The sequence below is a fragment of the Dermochelys coriacea genome, chromosome 10, assembly GCF_009764565.3.
Source record: "Dermochelys coriacea isolate rDerCor1 chromosome 10, rDerCor1.pri.v4, whole genome shotgun sequence".
Classification (NCBI taxonomy): Eukaryota; Metazoa; Chordata; order Testudines; family Dermochelyidae; genus Dermochelys; species Dermochelys coriacea.
In genome coordinates this window covers 66,528,922-66,556,374 of record NC_050077.1, presented here as the reverse complement: position 1 = coordinate 66,556,374, position 27,453 = coordinate 66,528,922, and the positions used below count along the sequence as shown (strand labels likewise).

The window sequence follows — 27,453 nt, the reverse complement described above, 5'->3', positions numbered from 1 at the left end:
CTTTCATCTGTGGATTTCAAAGCACTTTACAAACATGAAGCCTCGCAATATTCTTGTGAGGTAGGGAAGGATTGTTATTTCAATTTTACAGATTGGAAAACTAAGGCATGGAGAGGTTAAGGCATTTACCGAGGGAACAGCATCGGACGTAGAAACAGAACTAAGAAATTTCTGAAAGTTAAACATACCACAAATGGACAGAGGGAACGCGCCCAGTGCAATAGACAGACCGTGGGCCAAATCCAGATGTTTTTGAACGGACCCCAACATCTTTTTATTTACTTATTATCATTATCGTTGGGGTTTTTAAAAATTATTTTCTCCGGAGTCTGGACCTTGACTATACCTTAACCAAGAAACTGGGACCTTGACAAAAAATAATTGACTACCCTCCCCCAGTGTATGTGTATAAATCAGGGTTGCACAAGTGTGCAGTTAAACACGCACACACACCCACGATGCGTGTAAGCCATCAGGAGTATAAGATGTGGGGCTGTAAGGGACTAATTACCCTAAACAGAGCCTGTTGGCACATAACAGGAGCCCAGCGTGCAAGACAGCAGAACAGGCTAGCAACCACGGGCCCGGATGGAAAAGGTGTCACTTTCCGCAGAGGCAGCAGGCATCTCAAACAACTTCACTACAACTCCCCAGGACAGGAGCCTCCGCTGGCTACCGCGCCCATATTTCAGGAGGTCCAGGCTGTACCCCTTGGCAGCCCGTCGGGCGGGTGCTGAGGGCAGGCAGCCCGCACAGGGCACGCGAAGTGCTTCTGGCCCGTGCAAGCCAGCAGCATGTTCACGAGCCAGCAGCATGTTCTCCACGGGCGCCCGGCAGAGGCCCAGCGGGAGAACCCCCGGGTTTAGCTAGCGCGCGCGCGGGGAGGGAGGGGTTGTGCCAAGCGGGGCTTGCACCAGCCGCAGAGCAGAGGCGGCTGCACCCCGCGCAAGGCCTGAGCCCCGACCGAGGAATGCGAACAATGCGCCCGGCCAGCCCCGGTTCCGTGCCGGCGCACGCGCACTCTGTGACCGGCGAGTCAGCAGCAAGCCTGATTGTCTTGAAAGCAGGAGAGAGAGAGAGAGAGAGAGAGAGAGATGCAGCTCCCGAGAGCAAAGGGGTGACCGCCCGACGCCGGCTTTCCCGGGGGAGGTGCGGTTCCCCCCTTCCGCGGGGGTTGCATGCTCCGGTGGGAAAGCCCAGCTCCTCGTTGGGTTTGTGGTTCTAAGCTGGCTTTGCCCGGCCCCAGAGCCGGGGGCAGAGTGCAGGCATTTCTGGCGAGGTGTTATCACTTACAAGGGACTTAGGAGAATGACCTGAGCCAACCCCCGAAGGATCGGGCTTGCATGGAGGCAGCGGTGGTATTGGCCATACAAAGGTACCGTTCAGTTTCTGTATTTTAGCTTTCCTGTATATTTCAGCAATATAAACCTGAGAGTCTTGAGCAACAGTTATTCAGCGTTTTGCATAATCTTAAAAATGACAGTGTAACAATGTGTTACAGTCTATTCCGTGCAAGGCGATTTAGATTCGGTCAGTATCAAACATGTCTTTGCTACTGTAGTCACTGCTCTGTGTTCAGCTGCATCGCGAGTAGGCCAGTGGGCATGAAAGTGGCTGTTTAAAATAGATTATTTGTGTGCTCCTATTAGCTGTTTGGCATCCTGGAGGTGAGCTGTCTGGCCTAAGGGTTAGTACAACTGTCTTGGAAGAGGGCTGGCTTGCTTTAGTAGGATTACCTGGAATAACCTCCTCCCTGGTGCATTTTAACTTGAATTTATATCCATTGATGAACTGAATGTTTAACTCTCTGCTTTCCTCAGGCTTGGAGGAAATGTCCTGAATGGACGATGAAATGAAGCATTTCTGTCTGCAAGAGGAAGTTGCATGAGAAGAATTTGCTGTAGCTAAGCAGCAGCACCCGCTGGGCTCCTAGCTCCAGCTACTATGGCCCAATCCAGGGTCTGGAATAGCATCAAATCCATGCTGAGAAAGAACGATGACCCCTTGTTCTTGAACGACTCCAGTGCCTTTGATTTTTCAGATGAAGTGGGGGAGGATGACTTCCCCCGGTTTAACAAGTTGCGAGTTGTGGTTTCTGATGACACTTTGGATGCAGCTCCGGACAGACCTGTCAATGGGGCTCACCTAGGTCTGCAGTCCGATGACGACTCCTTGCTGGACCGGAACATTGCTCTGCGGAGCACACAGACTAGCTCCCCCAGGACGGATCCTTGTAGCAATTGCAGTAAACAGAGGGAACTAACAAAACAGAGGAAGGTGAAAAAACGGCTGACCCTGGCTGCTGTTCTCTATCTCTTCTTTATGATTGGGGAGCTCATAGGTGAGTTGGGCTTGTTTTCTTACTCCCTCAAGGGTTAATGGAAAAATGCTTCGGTGTTTTTTAGGACATTGTTTTATTACACAGTTGTCCTTTAATTATTTGCTAAACGAGACAGTGTATCAGTTACTGAGACCCACAGATTTCAGCGGCAAGTCCAGAGAATGCTCACAGTAAAGAAAGTCAGCATGCAATTAGCATCTAAGGAAAGAAAGAGTTTAAATGGACACTGCCAACATTAACTCTTCCCTGTCTGATGTTTATAAGGATCTTATCAACAAGGAATCAAAGAATATCAGAGTTGGAAGGGACCTCAGAAGGTCATCTAGTCCAACCCACTGCTCAAAGCAGGGCCAATCCCCAATTTTGCCCCAGATCCCTAAATGGCCCCCTCAAGGATTGAACTCACAACTCTGGGTTTAGCAAGCCAATGCTCAAACCGCTGAGCTATCCCTCCCCCCAGAGCAGCTATTTTAAACCATGTTTAGGGACTCAGAGAGAGAATCATAGAATATCAAGGTTGGAAGGACCTCAGGAGGTCATCTAGTTCAACCCCCTACTCAAAGCAGGACCAATCCCCAATTTTGCCCCAGATCCCTAAATGGCCCCCTCAAGGATTGAACTCGCAACCCTGGGTTTACCAGGTCAATGCTCAAACCACTGAGCTATCCCTCCTCCAAAAGAAAGTGATTGTTGAAATTAACAATTAAATTGTCCATATGCTATTAAATGGGGGAAAATACAGATTCCCCCCCAACTTGTTTCAATTATTGCCATTTTTTTCTTGTAATTATAGTAGGTGCAATATTTTTAGACAGAAATGTATTTCTTTAATAGCAGAATACCAGTGTCTGTATAAGATTTTAGCGCCTTCAAACATTATTTATGTTCTTAGTCCCCAAATACAGCAATATAATTTAGTTCTACTATTGAAAGGGAAAAAACCCCTCATGAAACTATGAATTATGGATAAAGATCAATCCCTTACAGCTTCCTGTTTTGCTTCTCCCTACTGGACTAACAGAGTGTCTACACTAGCTATTTCTGTATCTTAAACCAGCTGTTCTCACAACAAATTTTTTGGTGGCCTCAGAATGAAGCCACCAACTCTTGGCCGTGCTAACAATTATTCCTAAAATACTTAATTAACTTTAAGAAAAACAAATAAATATGCACATATACTGTCCAAATCATTGTAATTTATTTATGTAGGGTTTTTTCAGACTCAGTAATAAAAATAATTTACAATTGTCTTTATTCTTTACTGGGCCTAAACAGAATAGAAACACAAATAAGGCGCTTTGCATGTTCTTGTCTTTTTATTGTTGTTGTTTATTTTGCCTTTTTGGTTGCGTTTTTTTCTTCCAAGACTTGCTAGCTGGTAAGTCTTCTGCTGTGTAAAGTGATATTTGTATGTGTACTAATATCACTTTTCACAGCAGACTTACTCAGCCCCAGCAAGCCTTGGGACAAATCAAACCCTGTATGGGGAGGTGGGCAGGGAGGCAGTGGGGCCCAGGGACGATGGTGGGTGTGGTGAGCCTGGGACCAGAGCCTGAAATCAGATCCTGCCACCACATGGACAGAGCCCACAGCTTTGTGGCCAAAGCCTGCCTCCCCAACCCCAGGGAAAGTGGGGAATTCACCTGCACCTCCAGCTGCCTGCATCTCCAGTGTTTGTGTCTCTGGAGGGGGGGCAGGGCCCAACTACTGCTGGCAACCCTGGGAGAGGGACCACGGCTTTGCACCTTCCAGTATATTGTTAATAGTTGGGAGAAACCACGTTGATTTTTCACTACAAAATTGCTCCTGTTATGGATTCATTCAAAACAGTATCAAATTAATTTTCCAAGTTCATGTTTTATTTATCTCTGACAAGCTCTTTTGATATCAAAGCATGTTATCTCTTGCAGTTCAGGTTCAAGAGCACTGTAATTTAAACCAAAACAGCATGATACAGCAGTCTGTAAATCTCAAAACACATATGGCTGTATATTATGGCGGAGCAGCAGCTCCAGTATAGTTAAGGTTAAGGCCAGCTCTCTGTTTAAAGCTCAACTATTCTAAGTGTTCTAATATCTGGACCGTTACTTGGATTCACTTACTGTGAAAAGACACAGTGCAAGTAAGACACAGGCGCTGTCTGCACCTGCCCTGTGCTCAAACACTGAGCCTGTTCCCCCAACAGAATACCACACAATTCTATATTGAAATGATGCAGACTGAAACCTCAAGGTACACATGCACCTCCTTCCTTTGATAAAATGCATGGGGTGATTCAGACCCAGATCTTTGCATATCACAGTCACAGCTCTATGACCCTCCTCAAACTAATCCCCAGATCTCATATCACAAACACACCTTTACCGAGCTACTCCACCTGCTGCCTCCACCATTCACTACAGCTACCCTTACAACTCTGAAAGAAACTAGAATGCATACAGATAATTCCCAGTGGCTATTGCCAGCTCCAGGCAGAGTTAAGGTTGTGTGGGCATCTACCTTAATTCTGTATTTCCTGGTTTTCAGAAGTCTGAGTTTTGCTGAACTTGAGATTCTGGAAGGGCACAAGCTATCATTAGGCATCTTTAACTCTGCATTAATGACAGGTTTTTTGCCATTATTCTTGGAGAGCTTATTGTGATATAACAATGAAAGAAACTCTAAAGTTGAAAATCACAAGGCGGTGGACACAAAACTACATCATCACCAATATTTAATCATTGTTAAGAGGCATAGTATTTACCTTCTAATCTCTATTAACTTTTCATTTAAATACATAATGTGCTACCATGTCTTTTGGAGTTGTTCATGCCATTTAAGTGCCTACTTGGTGCCACTTAAACTCTTGAAGAACACAAAGTATTTCTGCCATCCACTTCCCCCTGACTTGTTCTATTGCCACTTTGTTTTCAAAAGTGGAGAATGGTATGATGTCAGTGCATCAATGTATCTATCAGTCATTAGACTTTCAGATGCACTGAACTGGGTTTTTACTTATGACCACACAACTTCTTATAAATACTTCTTTGTAAATATTGTAATTTCAATACACAACTGTAAATCTGGAAGCACGAATTAGTTATAATTTAAATTAATTATTAAAAGGGAAGGTTAAAAACTTTTGAAAGTATAGGAACGGATGGCTCAAAGGACAGGTAATAAATAGTATAGATCAGTGGTTTTCAAACTTTTGTACCGGTGACCCCTTTCACATAGCACGGCTCTGAGTGCGACCCCCCCTTATAAATTTAAAATACTTCTTATATATTTAACACCATTATAAATGCTGGAGGCAAAGCAGGCTTTGGGGTGGAGGCTGACAGCTCGTGACCTCCCATGTAATAATCTCATGTCCCGACCCCCAGTTTGAGAACCCCTGGTATAGAGGACTTGCTACCACTTGTTCACCATTCAAATTAATTTCAGTACTGACAAAGTCTGCTGGCTGTTCAATGGCCTCTGTGAAATGAATTAGTGGTCTCAGGAGAGTCATTCACATCACTAAACTTGCTTCCCGGTCATTCCTTGAGTTGGTCTCCCAGGGGAGTTTGTGTTACATTGGTGAGCCAGAAGTTAGTACAAGATGGGCAGTGGCAGTGCCTGAACTATGGATAAATAAATGGCTTCATTCCTGACAATCTGGCACCTGTCAAGAGTACTAAATTCATTATTTAAAAAAAAAATGGTTGGAAATTACTGTGCCATTTTTTCCATGATCAGCATTGCCATGGCTTTCAGGAGCATTTTATCTGTATCTGTATCTATATTTAGCTAAAACAGAGGTCCCGAAAGTGTAGGGTGCGCCCCCTAGAGGCGTGCAAAGAAACATTGGGAGGGCGCGGCAGGACCAGGCCAGCACCCATGGGGTGGTGGAAAGGGAGCACAACCCAGCTCCTTCCCACCCCCTGCTCTGCTCCAGTACCACCCCTAGCCACATCCCCGGCTCCTGACCCTGGCCCATCCCCAGGCTCAGCATAGGTCTGTGCCTGGTCCCTGCCCTAGTCTTGGCAGCTGGCTGTGGCTCCGTTCGCATTCCGGGGATAAGGCTAGGGGGAAGGGCAGGGGCAGGAGTGGAGTTGTAGCTGGCCGCAGGCCCGGCTGCTGGCTCCCACCACAGCCCGGCTGCAGCTCCGTTTCTGCCCCACCCCCAACCTCGGACCCTGGCTCGGACCCCACTCCTGGCCCGAGACCTACCCACAGATGCAAGCCCAGCCTTGGCCCCCTTACCCCTGTATGTGTCCCCCATCCACAGCCATGGCCACACTCTGGGCCCTCGCTCCGGGAGTGGCAGGGGAGGCAGACACAGGCGAGGGGTGTGTGTGCGACCCTCAAAAGTGTGGTGACCACTGAGCTAAAAATAACCATTTTAAAACCAGGAAGATTAAACTTTTCTTGATTTAGTTTTTTAAAAATAAGTGTAGAAGATGGTGGTGGTGAAGCAGCTTCATTTTATACAGTGGAAATCGTAATTCATGTGCCGTAACAAATACCTTGTGTTGACCGTATACCTTTGAATAATGACTTTATCTGCACTACATCTGTGGTGTATTTGACAACGCCATTGTTCAGATCTAAAAATATATATACTCTACCAAACCTCTCAGGGAAGAACTAGGAGACAGTCCATTTGTCAGACATACACTAGGTAATTGACATTTGTTGTCTATTCCATTTAGTTTAATTAGAGGCCTTATCTCAGGATCACATGGTAATGACAAGCAGTGACCTTGCCCTTTAGCTTCTACTTCAATGGTTAGTCATTGATAAGACTGCCACAATCCATGAACTAATTATGGATGAGGCTCTTAACTTTGAGCATATTACAGAGACCTGGTTGAATGACAACCCTGTTCTTTTTGCGGATACAGACTAACACGGCTGCTACTCTGAAACCTGTCAACTTGCCCTGTCAGTTGGTTGTGCTTTTTCTGACTGTGTTTGTGGTTCAGCATGATCAAAAGGTGAATCTGGCAGAGTCTGATCTCAGGTGTAGAAAATGTCTTATTACAAGGACAGATTGATGTAGTATGAGACTCCCAGGATAAAATAAGGAGTACTTGTGGCACCTTAGAGACTAACAAATTTGTTAGTCTCTAAGGTGCCACAAGTACTCCTTTTCTTTTTGCGAATACAGACTAACACGGCTGCTACTCTGAAACCAGGATAAAATGAATTTAGGAATTTTGGCTGTGTACCAATCTTACTACTCAATGGAATTCCTGGCTGAGCTTGTTAAGCCTGCTACTGGAGTCACTGACTGATGCCCAGATCCTCAAAGGCATTTAGATGCCCAGCTCCCATTGATTTGACCTTTGAGGATCCAAGTCTAAGATTTCTTCATGGGGTTGATTTCAGTATCATTCACCATGCCTCTTGTGGATTTGTTTGAGACTTCCTGGCTTCTAAGTGGTGTCTCAGCTTATGCTCATGTGTACACCACACATCTGATTTAGAGACAGAACGGAAATAGGGTGGCTTTAAAATAAAACTACACCTTAATCATGATCAGATAGATCATCATTGCTTTTTGCTTGAGATCAGCACTTTTCTAAGCTCGGTCAAGGTGGTGGATCTTTCCAACTAAAATACTTATATGGCTCCCATCTTCATTGTAGCTGAGTACCTCACAATCTTTTGATTTATTTATGCTCACCTCCCTTGTGGGAAGTATTATCCCCATTTTATAGATGGTGCACTGAGGCATAGAGACACTAAATGACTTTCCCAAAGACTCTGGAAGTTTGTGGCAGAGCAGGAAATTGAACTTGGGTCTTCCAAGTTCCAGGCTAGCCCCCTGAACAATGGGCCTACTACCCTAACCAAACTTCATCTCCTGATCTGTTTCTGTAGCCCCTCTGGGCCTCAAGTTTCAAAACATTCTGAGGAAATTTGCTCAATCATTTCGGTAGCTTTGCATTTGATCCTATAGCAGGGGTGGGCAAACTTTTTGGCCTGAGGGCCACATCGGTGTGTAAAACTGTATGGAGGGCCGGGTAGGGAAGGCTGTGCCCCTCAAACAGCCTGGCCCCCGGCCCTGCCCTGCCCCCTATTTACTCCCTCCCACTTCCCGTCCCCTGATTGCCCCCTTCTGAAACCCCCTGCCCCAAACCGCCCACTCCGGGATCTCACCCCTATCCAACCCCCTCTGCACCCTGACTGCTCCAACCTATCCATACCCCTGCCCCCTGACAGGCCCCCCGGGACTCCCACACCCTATCCAACCAGCCCTGTTCCCTGACCGCCCCAGGACCCTCCGCCCCATCCAACCGCCCCCTGTTCCCTGTCCCCTGACTGCCCCCGGGACCCGCTACCCAACCCCTCCACCGCCCCGTTACCATGCCACTTGGGAGGAGGAACAGTGGGGGAGGGGCTGGGGACAAGCCTCCCGGGTCAGGAGCTCAAGGGCCGGGCAGGACAGTCCCGCGGGCCGAATGTGGCCCGCAGGCCGTAGTTTGCTCACCTCTGTCCTATAGGATATTATAACAGTCTGTTTTCTGTGAACTTTGACACACTGGGACTGTGATCAGATTTGCCTTTGCAGCATCCCCTTGTGGTCCATCAGGGCACGACTCACCCAGCTGCATGTCTCTGTAGGTAGGTTCACTGTCTTTTGAAAGGGTTGATGTAGCAGTGCTTTAGTCATCTGGCCAAGGCACACATCAGTCCTTTTGGGATGTTAAGGTCCAAACAAAGTCAGGAAAAACCACAACTCAAAACCAGGGTCACCCAGTGAACATTCAGCAGGACCCCACCCATATGTTAGAGCTCATCCTCAAACAGTCAGTATTTCAGCCAGTCACCCAAGATCTGGTTGTCCCTTCTGCCAGGAGGCTCAACAAACCAGCAGGCTATCTCAGGCTATGTCTACACTACAGCTTAAGTTGGCATAATTTATGTGGCTCGGGGTGGGGATAAGGTAAATAAATCACCCTCCTGAGCGACGTAAGTTACACCAACGTAAGCGCTGGTGTGAACAGCGCTATGTCGGCAGGAGAGCTTCTCCTGCCAACTTAGCTTCTGTCGCTCGCGGGGGCTGGAGTAGTTAAGACGACAGGAGAGCTCTCTCCCATCTGCGTAGAGCAGCCGCATTACAGCCTCAGAGGAATGTGTCTGATAAAGTGATGAGCAACCAATGTGGGAAGGAAGCTAGATTGGAAGTTGGATCTCAGACTTAAGTATATAGTGATCAATACCACCACCAACTATAATGTACACTATCAGTGCATGCGTATGTGTGTAAATAAAGATAGATTTTTGTTGTTTTGTTGATCAGGCAATCAACCAATTTGTGAGCTTTCCTTTGATATACCTGGCCCTTAATGGTCTGTCCAATAAGGATCCTCTGGTTTTCCTGTAATGCAAATTTTTAATATTACACAAAGACCAGGCAGTGAGAAATGATGGAAACAAACGAGCTCTTATCAGAGATTTTTCATTTCTGAAAATGGAGATTCAGGCCTGCAAGGGGGTATTTTATATTTGGTTGAAGCTGCAGGTTCAAGGACAATTTCAGGCTGCTCCCAGAGCCGTGGGGAAACCTGACCCATTGCTGAACAGACACTGAAGATGTAGTCTCTTTTGAGTGCATGTACAGAACTCCCATTAGCATTGTGCATGAAAGGAAGACGGCATCTTTATTACGTTAACCCCTTCCACACATCTATTACAGATATTGACAACTGCTTTAGGACAAATTGATCATTTTGACCTTGTGATCTGAGGAAATTTATCTCAGCACAGCCCACAATTTTGAGAAGGGGGTTAAATTACATAGAAATGGAAAGAAATATTTCAGAATGGAAGGGTTGGCAATGGCTGCTGGGACAGGGAACAATGAGGCTTAAGATTTAATGGTAAAAAAAGGAGGACAGGCTGAATTTCTTTGCCATTTAGTCATTGGAGCTCTGCCCATGTTTCAAAATGTAAAAAAACTTTTCAGTCTTGGCTTAATAAATTAATCAGCTGATTAAACACACACAAAATAACAAAGAAAAAAGACATTAAGCTACTTTAGGCCTGATCCTGCAGTACCTTATTCAAGCAAGTGGTCTCACTGACTTCAGTGAGACCACTTGTGTGAGTAAAGCTTGGAGGACTGAGCCTTTTCCACTTACCTAATCTGTTTAAGTATTTATACTGTATTTATCACCATGGAAGCTTTAAGAAGTAGCATGGCACATTGATTGCAATGGGAAAAACCACCAGCTCCATCACCGCACTTCATTACTTGCTCAATGCACCATTCTGAATGCATTTTGTTGTAAACTACACCCAAAGGATGTTTTGCAGAGTGGTTCATATCACATGCCCTAACTTTTCCAATTTCATTTCAGGTGGATATGTTGCTAATAGTCTAGCAATCATGATGGATGCACTTCATATGCTAACTGACCTCAGTGGTATTCTTTTGACTCTGCTTGCTTTGTGGCTCTCTGCAAAATCTCCCACAAAAAAGTTCACATTTGGATTTCACCGCTTAGGTATGTAGCTGCCAGAGTTTACTCTTATAGCAGTGTTGTAAATGATAACTGTAAGGAAAGTTTGACTGCAGAAATGTAGTGTAGAGCATTAAATAACTATCAGAAATGAGGTTATGTAAATCTAGAAATAACTTTATATTTTAGGGGCCTGATTCTCATTTACCTGAAGGGCCCCTTACAATGTTCTGTCCATAGCAGGTGGCAGACAGCTGGCTATGCTTGCTTTATGACACCTGGGAATTTCCCTAGCCACAGTGGCACAAAAGTGACAGACTGGGGCCCATGATTTGACCTGGTTTCCCCAGACTGGGACCCATGATTTGACCGAGGTTGTGTTGCTCCTACCTGTGCTGTATCTATTTGTGTGGCCAAATAGGAGACTATGTTCTTCTTGGCTGTCAGACCATAACCTTTCCTGAGAACTAACATCACTGAAAAGTTTAATAAAATACCCAAAGTGTCAGGCATGTCTTTTTTTTTCTTTATTACTTTGCTGTGCATTCAGAAGGCTCCATTTCTGTTGATAGTATCTTTTTAATAACTGTGCATTAGAGGCCTATTTAGGAAACTCATGTCACGTGATTATTTCATGTTAAATTATGTAGGAAAATTACAGCCTTTTCCTTGCAAATAACTCAGCATAGTGATTCATCATCACCTGAATAAGAATCTTCCAATCTAAAGACTTATCTACAGAGAGTATTCGCAAAAAGAAAAGGAGTACTTGTGGCACCTTAGAGACTAACAAATTTATTTGAGCATAAGCTTTCGTGAGCTACAGCTCACTTCATTGGATGATAATCAAAGTGGGCCATTTCCAGCACTTTACAAGAACAGTAGGGCACCTGGAGGAACCCCATGTGCTTGGTGTGGTACATACACACAATGTGGTAACAGGCAGTCACCATCCAAAAGTGCTTACAATCAGTGGGCCAGACTTACTTATGCTGAGTAGTACCTTACTTCACAAGTAGTTCTATTGACTTCCATTGACTTTGGAAAATAAGGTACCACTCAGTGTGAGTGATAGTCACCACAATCTAGCCCTAAATACACAAGGCACACAAAAAGAGTGTGAGAAAGGAAGTATAGACCTGTTTTACAGAGGAGGAAGTGATATACAGAGAGATTAAATGACTTGCTCAAGATCACACAGGAAGTCTGTGGCAGAGCTAGGTCTCAGTCCTTTTCAGTCCTCAGTGTAGTCTTGCCAGGTGTCCAGTTTTTGACTGGAACGCCCGTTCGAAAAGGGACCCTGGCTGCTCTGATCAGCACTGCTGACCAGGCCACTAAAAGTCCAGTCGGTGGCACAGTAGGGTTAAGGCAGGTTCCCTGCCTGCCCTGGCTCCGTGCAGCTCCCAGAAGCAGCCAGCACATCCGGCTCCTAGGCTCAGGGGCAGCCGTGGGGACTCCACATGCTGCCCCTGCCCCTAGCACTGGTTCCGCAGCTTCCATTGGCAGAGAACTGTGGCCAGTGGGAGCTGTGGAGATGGTGTCTGCAGGGATGGAGCCCACTGGCCCCTCTGCCTAGGAGATGGATATGCCAGCTGCTTCTGGGAGCTGCCTGAGGTAAATGCTGCCTGGCCAGAGCCCACACCCTGAACCCCCTGCCCCAGCCCTGAGCCCCTTCCTGCACCCAAACTCCCTCCCAGAGCCCGCACCCTGAACCCCATCCCACACCCCAACCCCCTACCCCAGCTCTGAGCCCCCTCCTGCACCCAAACTCCCTCCTGGAGACCCCTCAAACCCCAAACCCCTCATCCCTGGCCCCACCCCCAGAGCCCACACCCCCAGCCAAAGCCTGCACCCTCCCTGCACCCCAACCCCTGCCCCATCCTGAGCCCCCTTCTTCATTCTGAACCCTTCATTTCTGGCCCCACCCCAGAACCTGCACCCCCTGCTGGAGCCCTCACCCCCACCCCCTGCCCCAGCCTGGTGAAAGTGAGAGAGGGTGGGGAAGAGTGGGGATGGGGCCTAAGAGAAGGGGAGGACAGGGGCTGGGCCTCTGGGACGTGGTGGGGGTCTACATCCCTCGACCATTAATTAGTCACTCAAGCAATACTGCGTAATACTATACAGTAGCAAGGCTCATTGGGGCTCTAACAAGAAAAGATCTGCCAGCATTTCCATTAGAATCATTTCTTTCAAGAGTTTTTAATTTTGTTGTATGAGTTACCTTTACACTGAAACATGACCTTTCAGGTTTGCCCCAGAGCACTTTTTGGGCAATATGAATACACACACAAGTCTCTTGGGTACTGTTTTGAGTTATTAAGCCTCATTTTTAAAAAAAGTAAATTTTTTTCAGAGGTTTTTGTATGCATTTAGAGCTCAAAAACTAATGTGTATATAGAAATGAAGTGAGCTGAGACCAACCTAAGACAAAAATGAAGGGTCGGGGAAGTTCATTTAAAAAAAAATTGAAAGCTATTTTTTTTAACCGTTTTCTTGAAAATATTTGACAATCCTGGAAACTTTCACTAAGATTGTTCTGGGATCAGCAGGAGACTTGCATCTCATTGGGTTTTTTTACACTAGCAACAAATATTTGAGAGTTTAAGTAGAGGAAGAACAATTGTGTCTCAGGGATTTTTCCACAGCTTTTCTATGGGAGCTTAGTTGGCTCTATCTCAATTATTCTACTTTCAACTTATGTAATGCTTCTCATTCAAGGATTTCAAAGCACTTTACAAACATTAATTCAAGGAGCCTCACAGTACCTCTGTGAGCGATCTAAGTATATTTTTCATTTTACTGCTGGGGGCACGTAAGAGGTTACACTATTCAAGGATTCACTTGCTTAATCTGAGGCATCCAAATTTGATCATTCTGGCTTAAGTGCCCAGTGCCACACAAATCAGTTGTACAGTTGGTAATGGAACAAGAGATTCCCCAGCTCTTTGACACATTCTCCTAAAAGTCTTTACATTAAGAACCTTGTTATCAAATAATTTAACCCCACCATTAGTCTGAATTTCATAAAAGATATTATATAGAGAGAGCAGTGAATAATAAAAATTCAGCAAAAAAGAGTGAGCGTCACTGATTCTGGTACAGAATAAAAAGCACCCTTTTCAAAAAAAGCTGAGAATATGCATTAAATATCTCATGGCTTCTTAAACTGATGCACTCTGCACTTATTTTTTAGGTTACCTATATAGATATTAACGTTGGCAACATTACAAATACAATTAACTGTATTTCTAAACTCCAGCTTTTGAAACTCTGAATTTCCAATACTTGAGAGAGCATTTTCATTTGTAAAAGGATTCCAGCAGCATCTAGCACATTAGCACTATTGATTAGCTGTTTGCATTTCAGAGGAAATTAGCACTGCTATCACCTATTCCACCAAATAGAAAAGGAGTACTTGTGGCACCGTAGAGACTAACAAATTTATTTGAGCATAAGCTTTTGTGAGCTACAACTCACTTCATTGGATGCGTTCCGATGAAGTGAGCAGTAGCTCACGAAAGCTTATGCTCAAATAAATTTGTTAGTCTCTAAGGTGCCACAAGTACTCCTTTTCTTTTTGCGAATACAGACTAACACGACTGCTACTCTGAAACCTATTCTACTGCTATTTAAATGCAGAATGTATGTTGTGTCCTAGGCTTAATTCTCTTTGCAGTGATGAAAAGTAAGTGGATAAACTCAGAATCCTAGAATGGTTAGAAAAAATGGGGATGAAATATGGACAGAACATGCAAGTTTAGAATGGGTTACTACACCTTTAAAACCAAAAGTACTTCAGTTTAACCATGATTTAAGTGGAGATATCTTTTTTCAGCTAATTGATTTAACCATAGATAGAGAATTTGGTAGCTCTCCATTGCTGGTGAGATTACGTCAATAGCTACAGAACCGACTGATCCATTTAGACAGTGCTTGGTTAATTTAATGAGAAATGGGGGATTGCAGACAGACCAAATTTACATTGCCAGCAAGAAAGGGATTTCATTATAATCTTTTGCCAGGAAAAGCACTGGTTTCAGGCAGCTACAGAGAAAATTGCTTTGAATTAAAACAAAAATAATAAGTACTCTGCTGGTGTACGGTAATGGAATGTGATTCATCTGCCAACATTTCACATGACTGACGAATCTATGAAACTATGTTGTTTTAAGGACATCAGCATGAATAATTTTTTTCATAAAGAACTCCTGAAATTGCATGGATAACTCCAGGATTTTTTAAAGATGGGTATCTTTCTGAAATCATCTGAGATCATGATGGCTGCCTCTCAGTGCCTGGTTAGAGCTTTATAATACTGATTCTTATCCAGGCAGTGACAAACTGAACAGCTGAGTGTGTTCTGTGAGTTTCTTCCTGCCAACCCGATTTTAAAATTCAACCTACAGCCCAAGTGATTCTGGTGACATCAAAAGCTTGTTCAGAGCACACTTTTTACTATCATGTTGAATGAGTAAAACGAGGACAATTCCTTGGTAGAAACAATACATTCTGCAGCCATCAAAGAAACACTGTACATGCTTCAGAGTAGCAGCTGTGTTAGTCTGTATCCGCAAATAAAACAGGAGTACTTGTGGCACCTTAGAGACTAACAGATTTATTAGAGTATAAGCTTTCGTGGGCTACAGCCAGTGACAAGCTGCCAAAAACTGAAGAACCGGTTAGTTCAGTCGCTCCGGGTCTTCAGCGGCACTTTGGCAGCAGGTCCTTCAGTCGCTCCGGGTCTTCGGCGGCACTGAAGGACCCGCTGCCAAAGTGCCGCTGAAGACCTGGAGTGAGTGAAGGACCTGCCGCTGAAGTGCCACCTAAGACCTGGAGCACCGCCAGGTGAGTAAAAATTAAAAAGGGATTCTCAGGGGAGCCTCCCCAGCTGAGAGCTCAGGTGGGCTGGACAGCACAGTCCCGCGTGCCAGATGTGGCCAGTGGGCTGGAGTTTACCTGCCCCTTTAACAACTGGTTCTAAACCAGCTTCAAAATTTAACAACCGGTTCACACGAACTGGTGCGAATCAGCTCCAGCTCACCACTGGCTACAGCCCACTTCATTGCATGCTGACAGATCTAAGACATGGGGAAAATTGAGGCAGTTGTCAAATGTCAACAAAGAACAACACTGTTGGAGTATATTATGCATCTGAGGATAGAATTTTGCTGCAGCTGTGCAAGAATTCATTGGAACATGTGTGGAATACAAGGAAATAACAACTATACTTCTACATCTCAGAGAACAAATGAATATCAACTCTGATCTTTGAGGAATTGATACAGAAAGATAGAGGCTCTGGTAATTAACTGACAATGAGATTTTATCAGCAGTCCTGAATGACATTACAAATAATAATGATACAAATCATGCATACAGTCCTGCAGATTTATATGCATTATAGGCTGGTCTGGGGGCACTTAAGATTTTCCCAACACTACTCATTATAAGACCCTGTTTTCAGTTACTTATGAAACTTTGCCAGACTTGACCTGTTTTCCATGCCAGGGATCTGCCTCAGGCTGAATATTTTGCAGTAAATAAAGCCTGGGGCCATACACTGAACAATGAGGAGAAAACAAAATATTGAATGGCTGATTATTAAGTGAATGCTATCCATCCTCTGCACTGAATTAGGCAGGGGTCCTGTGGGAAAAAAATAGCATATGATCATGTCATTAAAGATTGTATCATAATGCATGCAAATAAGGGTGGCAAATTAAGGTTGCACAGGCAACCTTAATTCCCCAACTTCTGAGTGCTTCACTTTGCAACCGTAATAATGTTCATTTAACATAGTTATTTTATGTGTAATATTAAGCTATGTTTACTGACAGTCCAAACTCCGTGTGCAGGTAATAACATTACAAATGAAAAGGAAGAGGACAAAATTATAACAAAATTCCAACGAATTGTGCTTCCAATAATATGTAACCTGGCTAGAGCTAAATTGTCCATCTCCCCCACAGTTTCCACCAGTTTTTAAGAAACAGTTTAACTTGGCTGTAAAAACTGTTTTGCTAGTATGGTTGTGCAAACCTGTGTGGATGGGGCTCAGAATGTTCAGCTGTTGTTGAGATGAAGCAATTATTTTTTAATAACAATTTTTATGTTATGTTTCCTAATATGGGAAAAATTGTCATACAGATGGTGCCAAAGTAACACAGGTTGCTTACAGTTTCTGTTATCAGGGAATCAGGAGGAACAAAAACAACAAAAAAGAATAAGCCTCTCTCATTGAGTTCTTCATGCTATAGTTACAGTAACATGCAGATATTCTAAGAACTGCCTATGTGGATCTTATAAAATGCACATTCAGCTCCAGTTTTTATAGGCTAGTTGAATTACATTACCTACACACTAATTGCTCCTCCTCTGTGGATGTCCCCCAGGTGGTTACACCAGTGAGGTTCCTCTGTGCAAGGGCTCTGTGTAGGAGCATGCAGATACCCTATGTGGCATAATGCAGGGGGCAGAATGCAGAGAGGACTCCTCCATTGGATAGATCCTTCCATCCTCTTCCCTTCCTGGGAAAGAGAGATGCATCAGAACCCACTGAAGCAGCCTCTGTGGAGTGGCTGCAGACACACTTCATAGCTTCAGTGTCCAAGGAGATTTTTCTCTCTACATCCATCTAGTGCCTGGCTACTTGGGCTGGCTATTGTATTGTTGATTTGCTCCAAGAGCCTGCTTATACTGAAAAAAACGTGTTGGGGCATGCACCTACAGCATGGTAGTCCTCCAGTATGGTTAGCCAGTTGATCTTACAATTTAGACAGGAAAGAACTGTGTCACTAAATTATGTTACAGCCTTCGACAGCTTTTGAGTCCTTCCTCCCTAGTCCCCATCGAGGCCCTATGCACCAAGCCCTGCTGCTCATACTCAGTATTTGGGATGTGATTTTGCATAAAACAGAAATCTCTAAAGGGTTCCCAAACCCTAAGGAAGGGGCCTTTCAGTAACTTATATTTATTAGAGCAAATTTATTTTAAAAGTTGGAAGAGCTAATTCAAGTCTTGCATGATATTTGTTGTCTAGGATTGGGGCCTGATGCTCCACTTTCTTGCATTTTGTGTGTCCTGAACACTATTGTAAAGCCACTGTATAATGTCACCAGATCAGGATGGCAGTGTTTTACACCTGCTTTGTACAGGCATAAATCATTACAAAGGTGCCAGGCACTGCAGAATCAGGCCCTTTGATTCCTACGTTTATTCACTTTTTTATTTTCTTTTCATTTAGAATAAATGAAAAGCACCCATATACAGGCTCTGTAGGCCCTGCAAGTTATTTAAAATTACAATACCAAAATGCAATACAATCAAGGTTAACAACATTCTTAGCTCTCTGAAAAGTAGAGATTCATTAGCCATTAGGTAACAGCATATTATAGCAAATACAACAGATTTGTTGAGCAATTAGGTAACATTTTATGTACAATAAATCATATATACTCACACCTCTCAAGAGTTTTGCTCCCAGTATGTATTCTGATTTTGTATTGTGTGGTGCAGTGATTATTATCTTCTTTTGTCTCTGTCTCCATCAAAAGCACAAAACTGTGCATCTTTAAAACAATACAGCACCAATTAATAATTCATGCAAAATATTCAGGTTGATATAGTGTACATTTAAAAAGTAACTGTGTCTAATTTACAAACAGATCAGTCTTATGGTTTCAAAGCTCCTAGCTTTGGCCACATTGGATCAGGCCTTTATCTGCGACTGCATTAGGCACAGCTTCCAGTTAGCTTGGGAATCTCCTGAACCCACCTAAAAATAATGACCTAAACAGAGAAAATATATTTCCAGGAACAAAGCTGATATGAGAGTGTGTATTATCTGATTAACACAAATTGTTCAGTTTGATGACTGTATCATCTGAATTTGACTTGATTCACAACATATTTTAAGGCATGAGAATCTACTGAAAATCAATTATTGCCTTGTAAAAAATGACAAATAAAATTTTAAATAGGCTATAGTAGATCTAAAAGTCACTCTTGTAATGTTGTTCCCTTTTTGTTTGCAGAGGTGTTGTCAGCCCTTGTTAGTGTATTGCTGGTATATATCCTAATGGTGGTATTCTTGTATGAAGCTGTTCAAAGAACTATCCATATGGACTATGAAATTAATGGAGATATAATGCTCATTACAGCAGCTGTTGGCGTTGCAGTAAACTTGATGTAAGCTTTGTTTCCCTACATTGATATTCCTTGTATACATTTACAAAATACAATATGTAGATGAATTCATTCACAGCTTGTAATATTTATCTTTATTGAATCAGTCTCAATCACTTGGGAATTTTATTTGTACGCTAGTGGGGTTTTTTGGGGTCTCTTCATGCTCACAAAATGAGACATGCAGTAGTAATGAATGTAATATTTTTCTCCATCTTTTGGTCGAAATATTTTAAAATCGTGTCAATCTTATTCCTTTTCCTTTCATTTTCAGAATGGGATTTCTACTGAATCAGTCAGGTCACTTTCATTCCCATTCACACTCCCAAGTACCTGCATCAAACACTCCTAACACAGCCCATGGGCATAGCCAGGGACACAGCAGCCTTGCAGTGAGAGCAGCATTTGTCCATGCCCTGGGGGACTTGGTACAGAGTATTGGTGTGCTTGTAGCTGCATACATCATACGTTTCAAGGTAGGACGTTGCTAGTCTTTTGTGACTGTGGACTTTCTTATGTTAACCCCTATACTAGATTAAAGGACCTTTTTTTATAAGATGCAGAGATATTCAGTGTTTGTTGTTTTCTAGTAATATAAATTCATCCAGAATTAGTAAAGATTAGACCTCTACCATGCACATATTTTCTAAATAGTCTTCAACAGAATATAAAATCAAGTGAGAGCTAAAAGTGGTTGAATCTTACTGGACCAAGATTTTTTTGAATCTTTACTAGAAGCCTATTTCCTTACAAACTTTTAATCTATACCCTGCAGCCAGAATACAAGATTGCTGACCCTATATGTACTTACATATTCTCAATACTTGTGGTTTTTACAACAGTCCGAATCATACGGGACACAGGAGTTATTATACTGGAAGGTAAGATCTGTATGAATTCTGTGATATTCTTATTTAATTTTACATGTCTGCTAACAGTGAAAGTTGCATTTTGTGGTAATGGCTAATTCTTTGTATTTCTCTGTTGTACAAAATGTTCACTAAGTATATTTAAATCATATTGAATAAGTGATCACAGACATCATGGTCCAGATTCTTGGATAGGTTACAACCATTTACATGGCACAACAAGCAGAACCTCGCCACAGAGCCAACTTATCCAGCCATTGGAGGATTGCCCGAGTGTAGGGGGATCATTAGTGGCACAGAGGTGTCATAATGGCCCCTATGACTTCTCTGCTGCTATATAGGGGGCATGTCTGTGGCTTCTCTTTTCCCCACTGTTGTTTTAGCCTTTGGGGTCACTGGGAGCTGGTATAACTTAGAGTAGTCTTCAGGCTACTTTAACTTATGCCAAATTGCTGGGTGCCTGCCTGGTACACAACTTGCCCAGAATTTGGAAGGCAAAAGTGAAATATACAGCACCCATGCATGTTCCCTCCTCCAGCCCCAATCCTGTACTATAGGCTTCTCTGCCGTAGCCAACACCTGGCTCCACATTTTACTTTAACTTGAAAAGTAAATGCTTACAAAACACAAAGAGATAAACCTGGGTCAAAAAGCTGTACACACAGGCTGTGTCTACACTAATCTTTTCCCCCCTCAAATTTCCCACCATTGTTATTGCACCATTGGTGCAGTTCTACTGGTGGTAGCAACAGTGGAAACAGAGGTGTAGATTGGTCATTGCTTTTTAATTATTATATCGTCTTAGCCTGTGCGGAGCAGATCTAGACAACATAGTGGTTAAAATGCCAGCAGCCTCCAGTGCATTGTTTTAATTAGCAATCCGACTGTTACTACCCCTAGTGGAAATGGAACTATGGTATCAGGGAAGGAAATACTAGGGAGAAAGGGCTAATGCAAACATGGCCATAAAGTTGCTGAGTATCTGACACTCTGCTTTGTTGAATTATGGTTCAAGTCAAAAACTCTGAACAGCGCCTCACCAATCTTGATTGTCAAATGCTTTTTAAATAAATAAAATAAAATAAAAATAAAAGGTTCATTGAGAGGGCAAAAACGGTGAACTGTGCCTATTATTAAGATGTCTCAATTAGTTCCAGGGTAGTGGCATTGAGATTTAGCCAAAGAAAATAGACAATGAGTGGCTGCATTGCTAAACATTTATATAATTAAAATCAGCTACTGTACCATAAGACTGGAGGATAGCTATATTAGATGTATATTTTAAAAAGGGATGGCTATGGGGATTATTTTAATAAGACGATTATTGGTTGGGAAAATATAAATATAAAAATAGCATTAGAAAAATATAGAGTTATAACCATCTATGGTAGATGAACATGGTAGGAACAAAACTACATCTTGAATAAAAAAAAATCATGTTTCTCTAGCATATCAGATTTTTTTGAGAGCATCAACAAAATAGTAGATTACTTTTATATATTGATGGGTTCTCAATTAATTATAATCCTTGAACTGAAAGACAGAGGAGTCAATGGAAATAGATCAATAAAACATTGCTCAATATTTGTCATCCTATTTCTAAAAAGAGAGCAGAAATGGAAAAGTTTCAGAGAAGAGGAACAAAAATGAGTGAGATCCATGGAAGAACTGGTCACACTTTATATTAAGCTTCCATTTATAGTTTATAAATTTATAGTTTATTAATACTCGATTAATAGATGTTTTACTAAATGGTTAAATTGGTTGTTATAAAGTCCAAGAGATCAAAAGGTTTTTTGTAAATCATGTCTTATAATCATCTATAACACCTTCTAATGATGTGCTTAAAGCCATCTATAACATATACTCCTCATGTCTGTAACATGTAGAGCTGGTTAAATTTCCTAGTGGAAAATGTAGTTTTTGTCAAAATTGAAAGCTTTCATGAGAAATAGTTAATTCTGGCAATTTTTTAAATTTTCTAGTTGTGAGAATCATATTGAAGAATTTGTTTCAAGTTGACGTTTTGAAATGAAGCAATGCTTTTTCTTTCAAAATGTGAATTTGAAACTTTTTTTCATTTAAAGGGTTATTTGAAAAGAAAAAATTGTCATTTCAAGAGGAAAAAATGTTTCAATGTGTTGAATAATTTTGATCAAAAATGCCAAAATTTTCATGTTGACATTTCCAGTTTGAAAATTTTTGGAATCATTCATTCCATGTATTTTTTTTCAATATTTTGATTTTCCATTCTGATTCAGAACAGAAACAAAATTTTGAAATGTCAAGAGTTTCCATGAGACAAAAATTCCAGTTTCTGACTAGTAACATGTTCATAGAATGTTAGTAATCATTTATTAACCTTTATAAATGATTTATGAATGGAATCTTAATATAAAGTATGACCAAAAAGCTTCCATAATAGGTTAAAAAGGTTAAGAGTATTTAGAAAGGCTATTAATATGTGGCATGTTGGATGTATATATTATTTAGTGACTGGTGTAGAAAGGTGCTTCTATTTTTTTCCCTCATGACATGATGAAATTAAAAGGCAGCAAATTTCAAAAACTGATAAAAGGAAATACTTTTTATACAACGTATAATTAACCTGTGAAACTCACTGTCTCACTAAGATCTTGTGGCAAAGAACAAATTAGGACTTTTTAAAAAGGATTAGAAAGTTACATGAATAATATCTGCAGTTACTTTAGGTAGAATAAATATCTGTAAGTGATACCAATCCTCATGCTTCCAGATGTACATATCCACTGATTTCTTGGTTAAGAAGTAACTTTCCCCAGAGTCATGTTATTACATAATTGTCCATCATGAGGGGGTTTTACACCTTCCTTTGAAGTATCTGGTACACAGCACTGTCACATGAAGGATTCAGAAAAGGTTGGGACAGTTACATGGAGAAGAAGAATATCCAGAGTAATGACAGTTAACACAAAAAATGAGTTTTGGAAGGGATGTGCTTCAAGATCTAAGCTAGTCTCTAGCTAGGAGGAGGTAGAATGAGACTGTCGGGGTGACAAACTATTCCATAGATGCCTACCGCAGGGTTTCTTACATTTTCTTGTGAAGCATCTGGTGCAGGCAACTCTTGGAGACAAGATTCTAGACTGGATGGACTGAGATCTGAGCTAATAGGGCAGTTCCTATGTTACTGGATTGGAAGGATTACTGTCCTGATTCAATGTGGCAATTCCTATGTTCTTCGCTGATAACTTAGATACTACTAGTCACTTTGAATGTTCCAAGAACTATTTGTTTGTCTTCTTGTGACCTTTCTAATAAATACACACACTGATTTTCAAAGTTAAATATTATGAAACAATTATTTTTCCCTCATTCTAATACTGTAGGGGTTCCAAAGCATTTGAATGTGGACCGCATTAAAGAAGACTTAATGAAAATTGAAGATGTTTATTCAATAGAAGATTTGAATGTTTGGTCTCTCACTGCAGGAAAAACTAATGCCATAGTCCACTTGCAATTAGGTAAGTAACTGCATAGTACACCTACAATAGTACAGCTATAGATAAGCCTTAGCTGCAGAAAGAACTTTAACTCTGTCTTTATGCTTCTGATTAAATTGAGCTGTGAAGTATCCATTTTGGGAACAAGGCTTTTAACTATCCTTCACATAGAAAATGGCTTGCTGATATAAAACTTCTACTATCCTGGGTATATTATAGAGAGCAGTGCAAGAAAATGCTCTAGCCCATCTCATCTAAGTTGTGTTCCTCAAAAAGGACAGTTCTTACCACCTTTGAAACTGTCTTAAAGACTGGTTTCAGAGTAGCAGCCATGTTAGTCTGTATTCGCAAAAAGAAAAGGAGTACTTGTGGCACCTTAGAGACTAACAAATTTATTAGAGCATAAGCTTTCGTGAGCTACAGCTCACTGCATTCGATGAAGTGAGCTGTAGCTCACTAAAGCTTATGCTCTAATAAATTTGTTAGTCTCTAAGGTGCCACAAGTACTCCTTTTCTTTTTGCCTTAAAGACTGTCAGACAAGGGACTTTTTCCTTCTAAAAACTTTATCCATCTAAAGGGGAAGGGGACAAGGGATGTTGTTAAAATGAAAGCCTTACTTAATATTTTCTCTTTCAAATGCTTTAACTATTTTCCTTCTTTGTGATGTCTTTCATAAAAAAGTTAAGAGGATTTTTAATGGTGTGTTTCCCATGATACTAAGCAGGCTGAGGTTTCTGTATACCAAACTGTGAAGCTTGTTTAAATCTGTTAAATGTTGGACAGTGACTGGCCTATGTTAACGCCATTACTCGTTGGGCCCATATATTCCAGCTAGATTAAAACAGCAGATATCTGTCCAGTACAACCCATGAGGGTTTATGTTTAGCGGCTATGTAAAATATTATATAATACAGCAGTAACGTATTTATCATATTAATCCCTTTTTGTATTGTCCATAGAAAGCATAGACAAAAAATCTGGATTTTTTTGTCTATCAGATTCTTAATTTTATCAGCTTTAAGAATCTGAGTGCAGGATCAGGACCTAAGGGCACACAATAATGGGGCAGTCATGCCAGCTGTAATGCATAGTGAAACAGGTGGATTGTCAGATTTTTGAAGGATGACATGTATTGATGATTTTTTTCATTTTCTAGTTCCAGGTAGTTCACGTAAATGGGAGGAAGTTCAGTCCAAGGCCAGACACTTGCTGCTGAACACATTTGGAATGTATAAATGCTCTGTCCAGCTTCAGAGTTACAAGCACCAAGTAAACAAGACCTGTGCAAGTTGTCAGAGTTCCAGTGCCTAATTTCATACATTTTGGGAACTGCTGCCTTATTCTTTATCTTGTAGTCAAAGACTAAAAAGCAATAAATGCAAAACTAAAATGATTGAATGGAATCCCATATGTGTGGAGTTGTACCAGTATTTGATGCCAGAGGGAGAATTGGTCCTGCAAAAAGTGCAGGAGGACCCCACAGAAAAATGTATTTGCTCTCTCTCGCTCTGACCAATTTATTGTCAGCTCGATATGATTTTCAGACAAAGATGTTTCCACAATATTGTTTACAGGTTGTGATATGGCTCTGCAGATACCTCATCAATTACACTTCAGTTTTATCAATTGTGTATCACTAATGTACCTGCGTTCCAAACGGAGCATAAAGAATTCAGTATTTGAGTTAAAAAAAAATTTAAAAGTTGATTATGTCAGGGGTCCATAACACTTAAAGATTCCTAAAGTGGTTATACAGTATTTTTGTAATACAGTTTTTAATATATTAACTTGGAAGATGGTGCATACAGTGCTAGCTAAACCATTTGATAAACTGTCTTCAGAAAATTGCCAAATATAGAATTTACTGCGCCCATACCAGAAATTTAGATTTAATGCAGGCATTCAAAGGTCCAAATCAAAAGGGCCTTACCCAGGCAAAATTTCCATTGCCTAATTAGAGATTTCAGAACTGGACCCAAAATGTTTTAAGTGATCAGTTATCTTTCATGTATTTTAGTATGGCATGTATACCTTAGAAGCACTTATTTATTTAACAAAGTTTTGACTCTTAAAATGATTTTATTATTAGTGAAATTGAATGTGTAAAACCTTTTAACTTGATTCAAAGGTCAATTAATTAGCATTAATTCTAATTAGAATTAATAAATGTGCTGTAGGAAACATTTTTCATGATTATTTTGCATTGTGAAAAGAAAATTATAGAAACCATGTTAACTATGAAGATACTGTCAGATAATCAGACATGCAACACACAGATATTCTAACAGGAATGTAGGGAGAAGAGATTTCAGATATGTTCCCCAAATTTAGAATTTTAATAATCTGTTAATTTCATTTTTGCATTTCCTTTAGAGAAATACATTCTGTGCGTGATATATGATGTCCAGAATCCCATGGAACTGAGTCTCACAGGCTCTCTATAAATCCTCTGCACTTTGATTTTATAGGGGGCAAATCTAGTCAGTCTCTCTGATCTGCCTGTGGTTACAGCCACCATGTATCCTCCTCACTAAAGTCTGGAAGAATATAGACTGCAAAAGCTGAAAAGAAAACCAGAATTTGGCCTCAGATCTCTGTTGCACTTTGATCTCTATCCAGAACTTCCACTGACATCAATAATAGTTTTGTGCATGTATCAGAAAAGTTAACTTTTGCCCTACATTGACAGCTTTGCTGTTCAGCTATAAATACCAAGGCAACATACTGTTTTGAGACCTGCTACTGTTTCATACTTAATTTCATCAAATTCGTTCGTAGCTGCAATTAAAACTAAAACATGGCTTGTTTGCTTTCTCTTGAGGTATGGAATCAGATGATAAAATTTCAGAGATACTAATTAACAGCACAGTATTAGTTTGGACAAAGTGCGTATAACACTGGATTATGTTTGTATTTCTTCTAACAGAGAGAGGGAACGTGACAATACACCTTCAGCTCAGAGGTAGAGTACTAGTGTCTTCTGGATGCTAATGCTTCAGTACATACAGTATATCACCAATAAAGCCATATCACAGTTTATGAAAAATTGTGTATCCTTTCTATATGAACTTTCTGAAAACCAGATATTTTGCACATACTGGCTATTCAAGTAGGATTTTATGAAGTTGCGGTTTACAGTCAATGTAGTTAGAAGTTGGAGTATGATAAACTTGTATTGTATTTGGAGTTTTTTATTGTAATGATATATTATACATTTGTTTAACAGAAAAAAGAAAAAATATGTTGCTTTACTGTGGGATTTATTAAATCAGTTATTAAACTACACATTATAAAATATTTATTCATACTGCTGGCTCTAGCCTATTTCTTTTGATTCCCCTTGCAATTATGTTTTGTAGTATTCCTTACATGAAGTCATGTACTCAGTTTTGAGGTACTATATTTAGATCATTGGCTTACTTCCTTATACAGTGGTATCACCATAGTCTTTTGTCTTCCACCATGTAGTGCTTATTCTTTTAAAAACACACACATACATTAAAGGTTGTTCTGTTAGCCACACTTTCTTTTAAGTACCTAGCAAGACCATTCTTGGAACACTGTGTTTAGTTCTGGGCCTCTCGTTAGCAGAGCAATATAGAGAAAATGGAAGAAGCACAGAAAAGAGCAACAAAAAGCTAGAATGTTGATTCCATTGTCCCATCTCAGGGAAACTCTCAAATATAAATTCCTGTAGCTCCTTCTAACTAAACTCAACTATAATAACTGAGTGGGGATCACTAGATGAAAATTTAGATTTGATTGTCCTACCTCCAGACCTCTACTTTGTCCTTACAAAATACTGAGGGTAAAGGGCTTTCCCTTTGTATTTCACTCGAGAGAGCAGTGTATTGATGGCAGCCCATTATTAGCCATCAATAATGTAGTAACCCCAAGGTAATAGGAATACAATGATTTGTTGCTATTTGTTGCTATTGCTATTGCTCAGAACAATGGAATAAATTAAGCATAATAAAGGTATAAAAAACATCACAGTAGGAATGTGTATTACAGAAGGTAACTGGGATGTTCCCTGGAGATACCCAGGGCTGTAAGGTACCTTGCTATCATGTGCCTTTAGCATGAGGAAGATCTGTCTATTTCTGCCAGAGGTCAGTTCCCTGACAACCTTGGCTGCAGG

General features: G+C 41.3%; 1 protein-coding gene across 6 annotated transcripts; it reads left to right on the top strand.

Annotated features, from left to right (window-relative positions):
- Positions 1–899: 899 nt before the first annotated feature.
- On the top strand, positions 900–26,619 carry SLC30A4 (solute carrier family 30 member 4). Of its 6 annotated transcripts, none has more exons than XM_043494640.1 (9): positions 1,018–1,375; positions 1,821–2,341; positions 10,675–10,821; positions 18,810–18,963; positions 19,235–19,436; positions 19,736–19,841; positions 23,198–23,332; positions 24,469–24,581; positions 26,239–26,619. In XM_043494640.1, the coding sequence occupies exons 2-9, from the start codon at positions 1,945–1,947 to the stop codon at positions 26,251–26,253; spliced, it is 1,269 nt and encodes a 422-aa protein (XP_043350575.1). In that variant the 5' UTR covers positions 1,018–1,375; positions 1,821–1,944; the 3' UTR covers positions 26,254–26,619. The 6 variants fall into 6 exon arrangements, 5 of the variants coding, with proteins under 5 accessions (XP_038275523.1, XP_038275525.1, XP_043350575.1 ...); XR_006274955.1 differs by having other exon boundaries at positions 1,019–1,375; positions 24,469–26,133; XM_038419595.2 differs by having other exon boundaries at positions 900–1,375; positions 24,469–26,619.
- Positions 26,620–27,453: the final 834 nt, after the last annotated feature.

What these genes read in the sequence shown, in the direction of transcription:
- SLC30A4 (XM_038419595.2), top strand. Translation starts at nt 1,945, where the DNA reads ATGGCCCAATCCAGGGTCTGGAATAGCATCAAATCCATGCTGAGAAAG. An exon ending in CATACATCATACGTTTCAAG is followed by an intron (nt 19,437 to 19,735) that starts GTAGGACGTTGC and finishes TATACCCTGCAG; the next exon opens with CCAGAATACAAGATTGCTGA. An exon ending in AGGAGTTATTATACTGGAAG is followed by an intron (nt 19,842 to 23,197) that starts GTAAGATCTGTA and finishes CTAATACTGTAG; the next exon opens with GGGTTCCAAAGCATTTGAAT.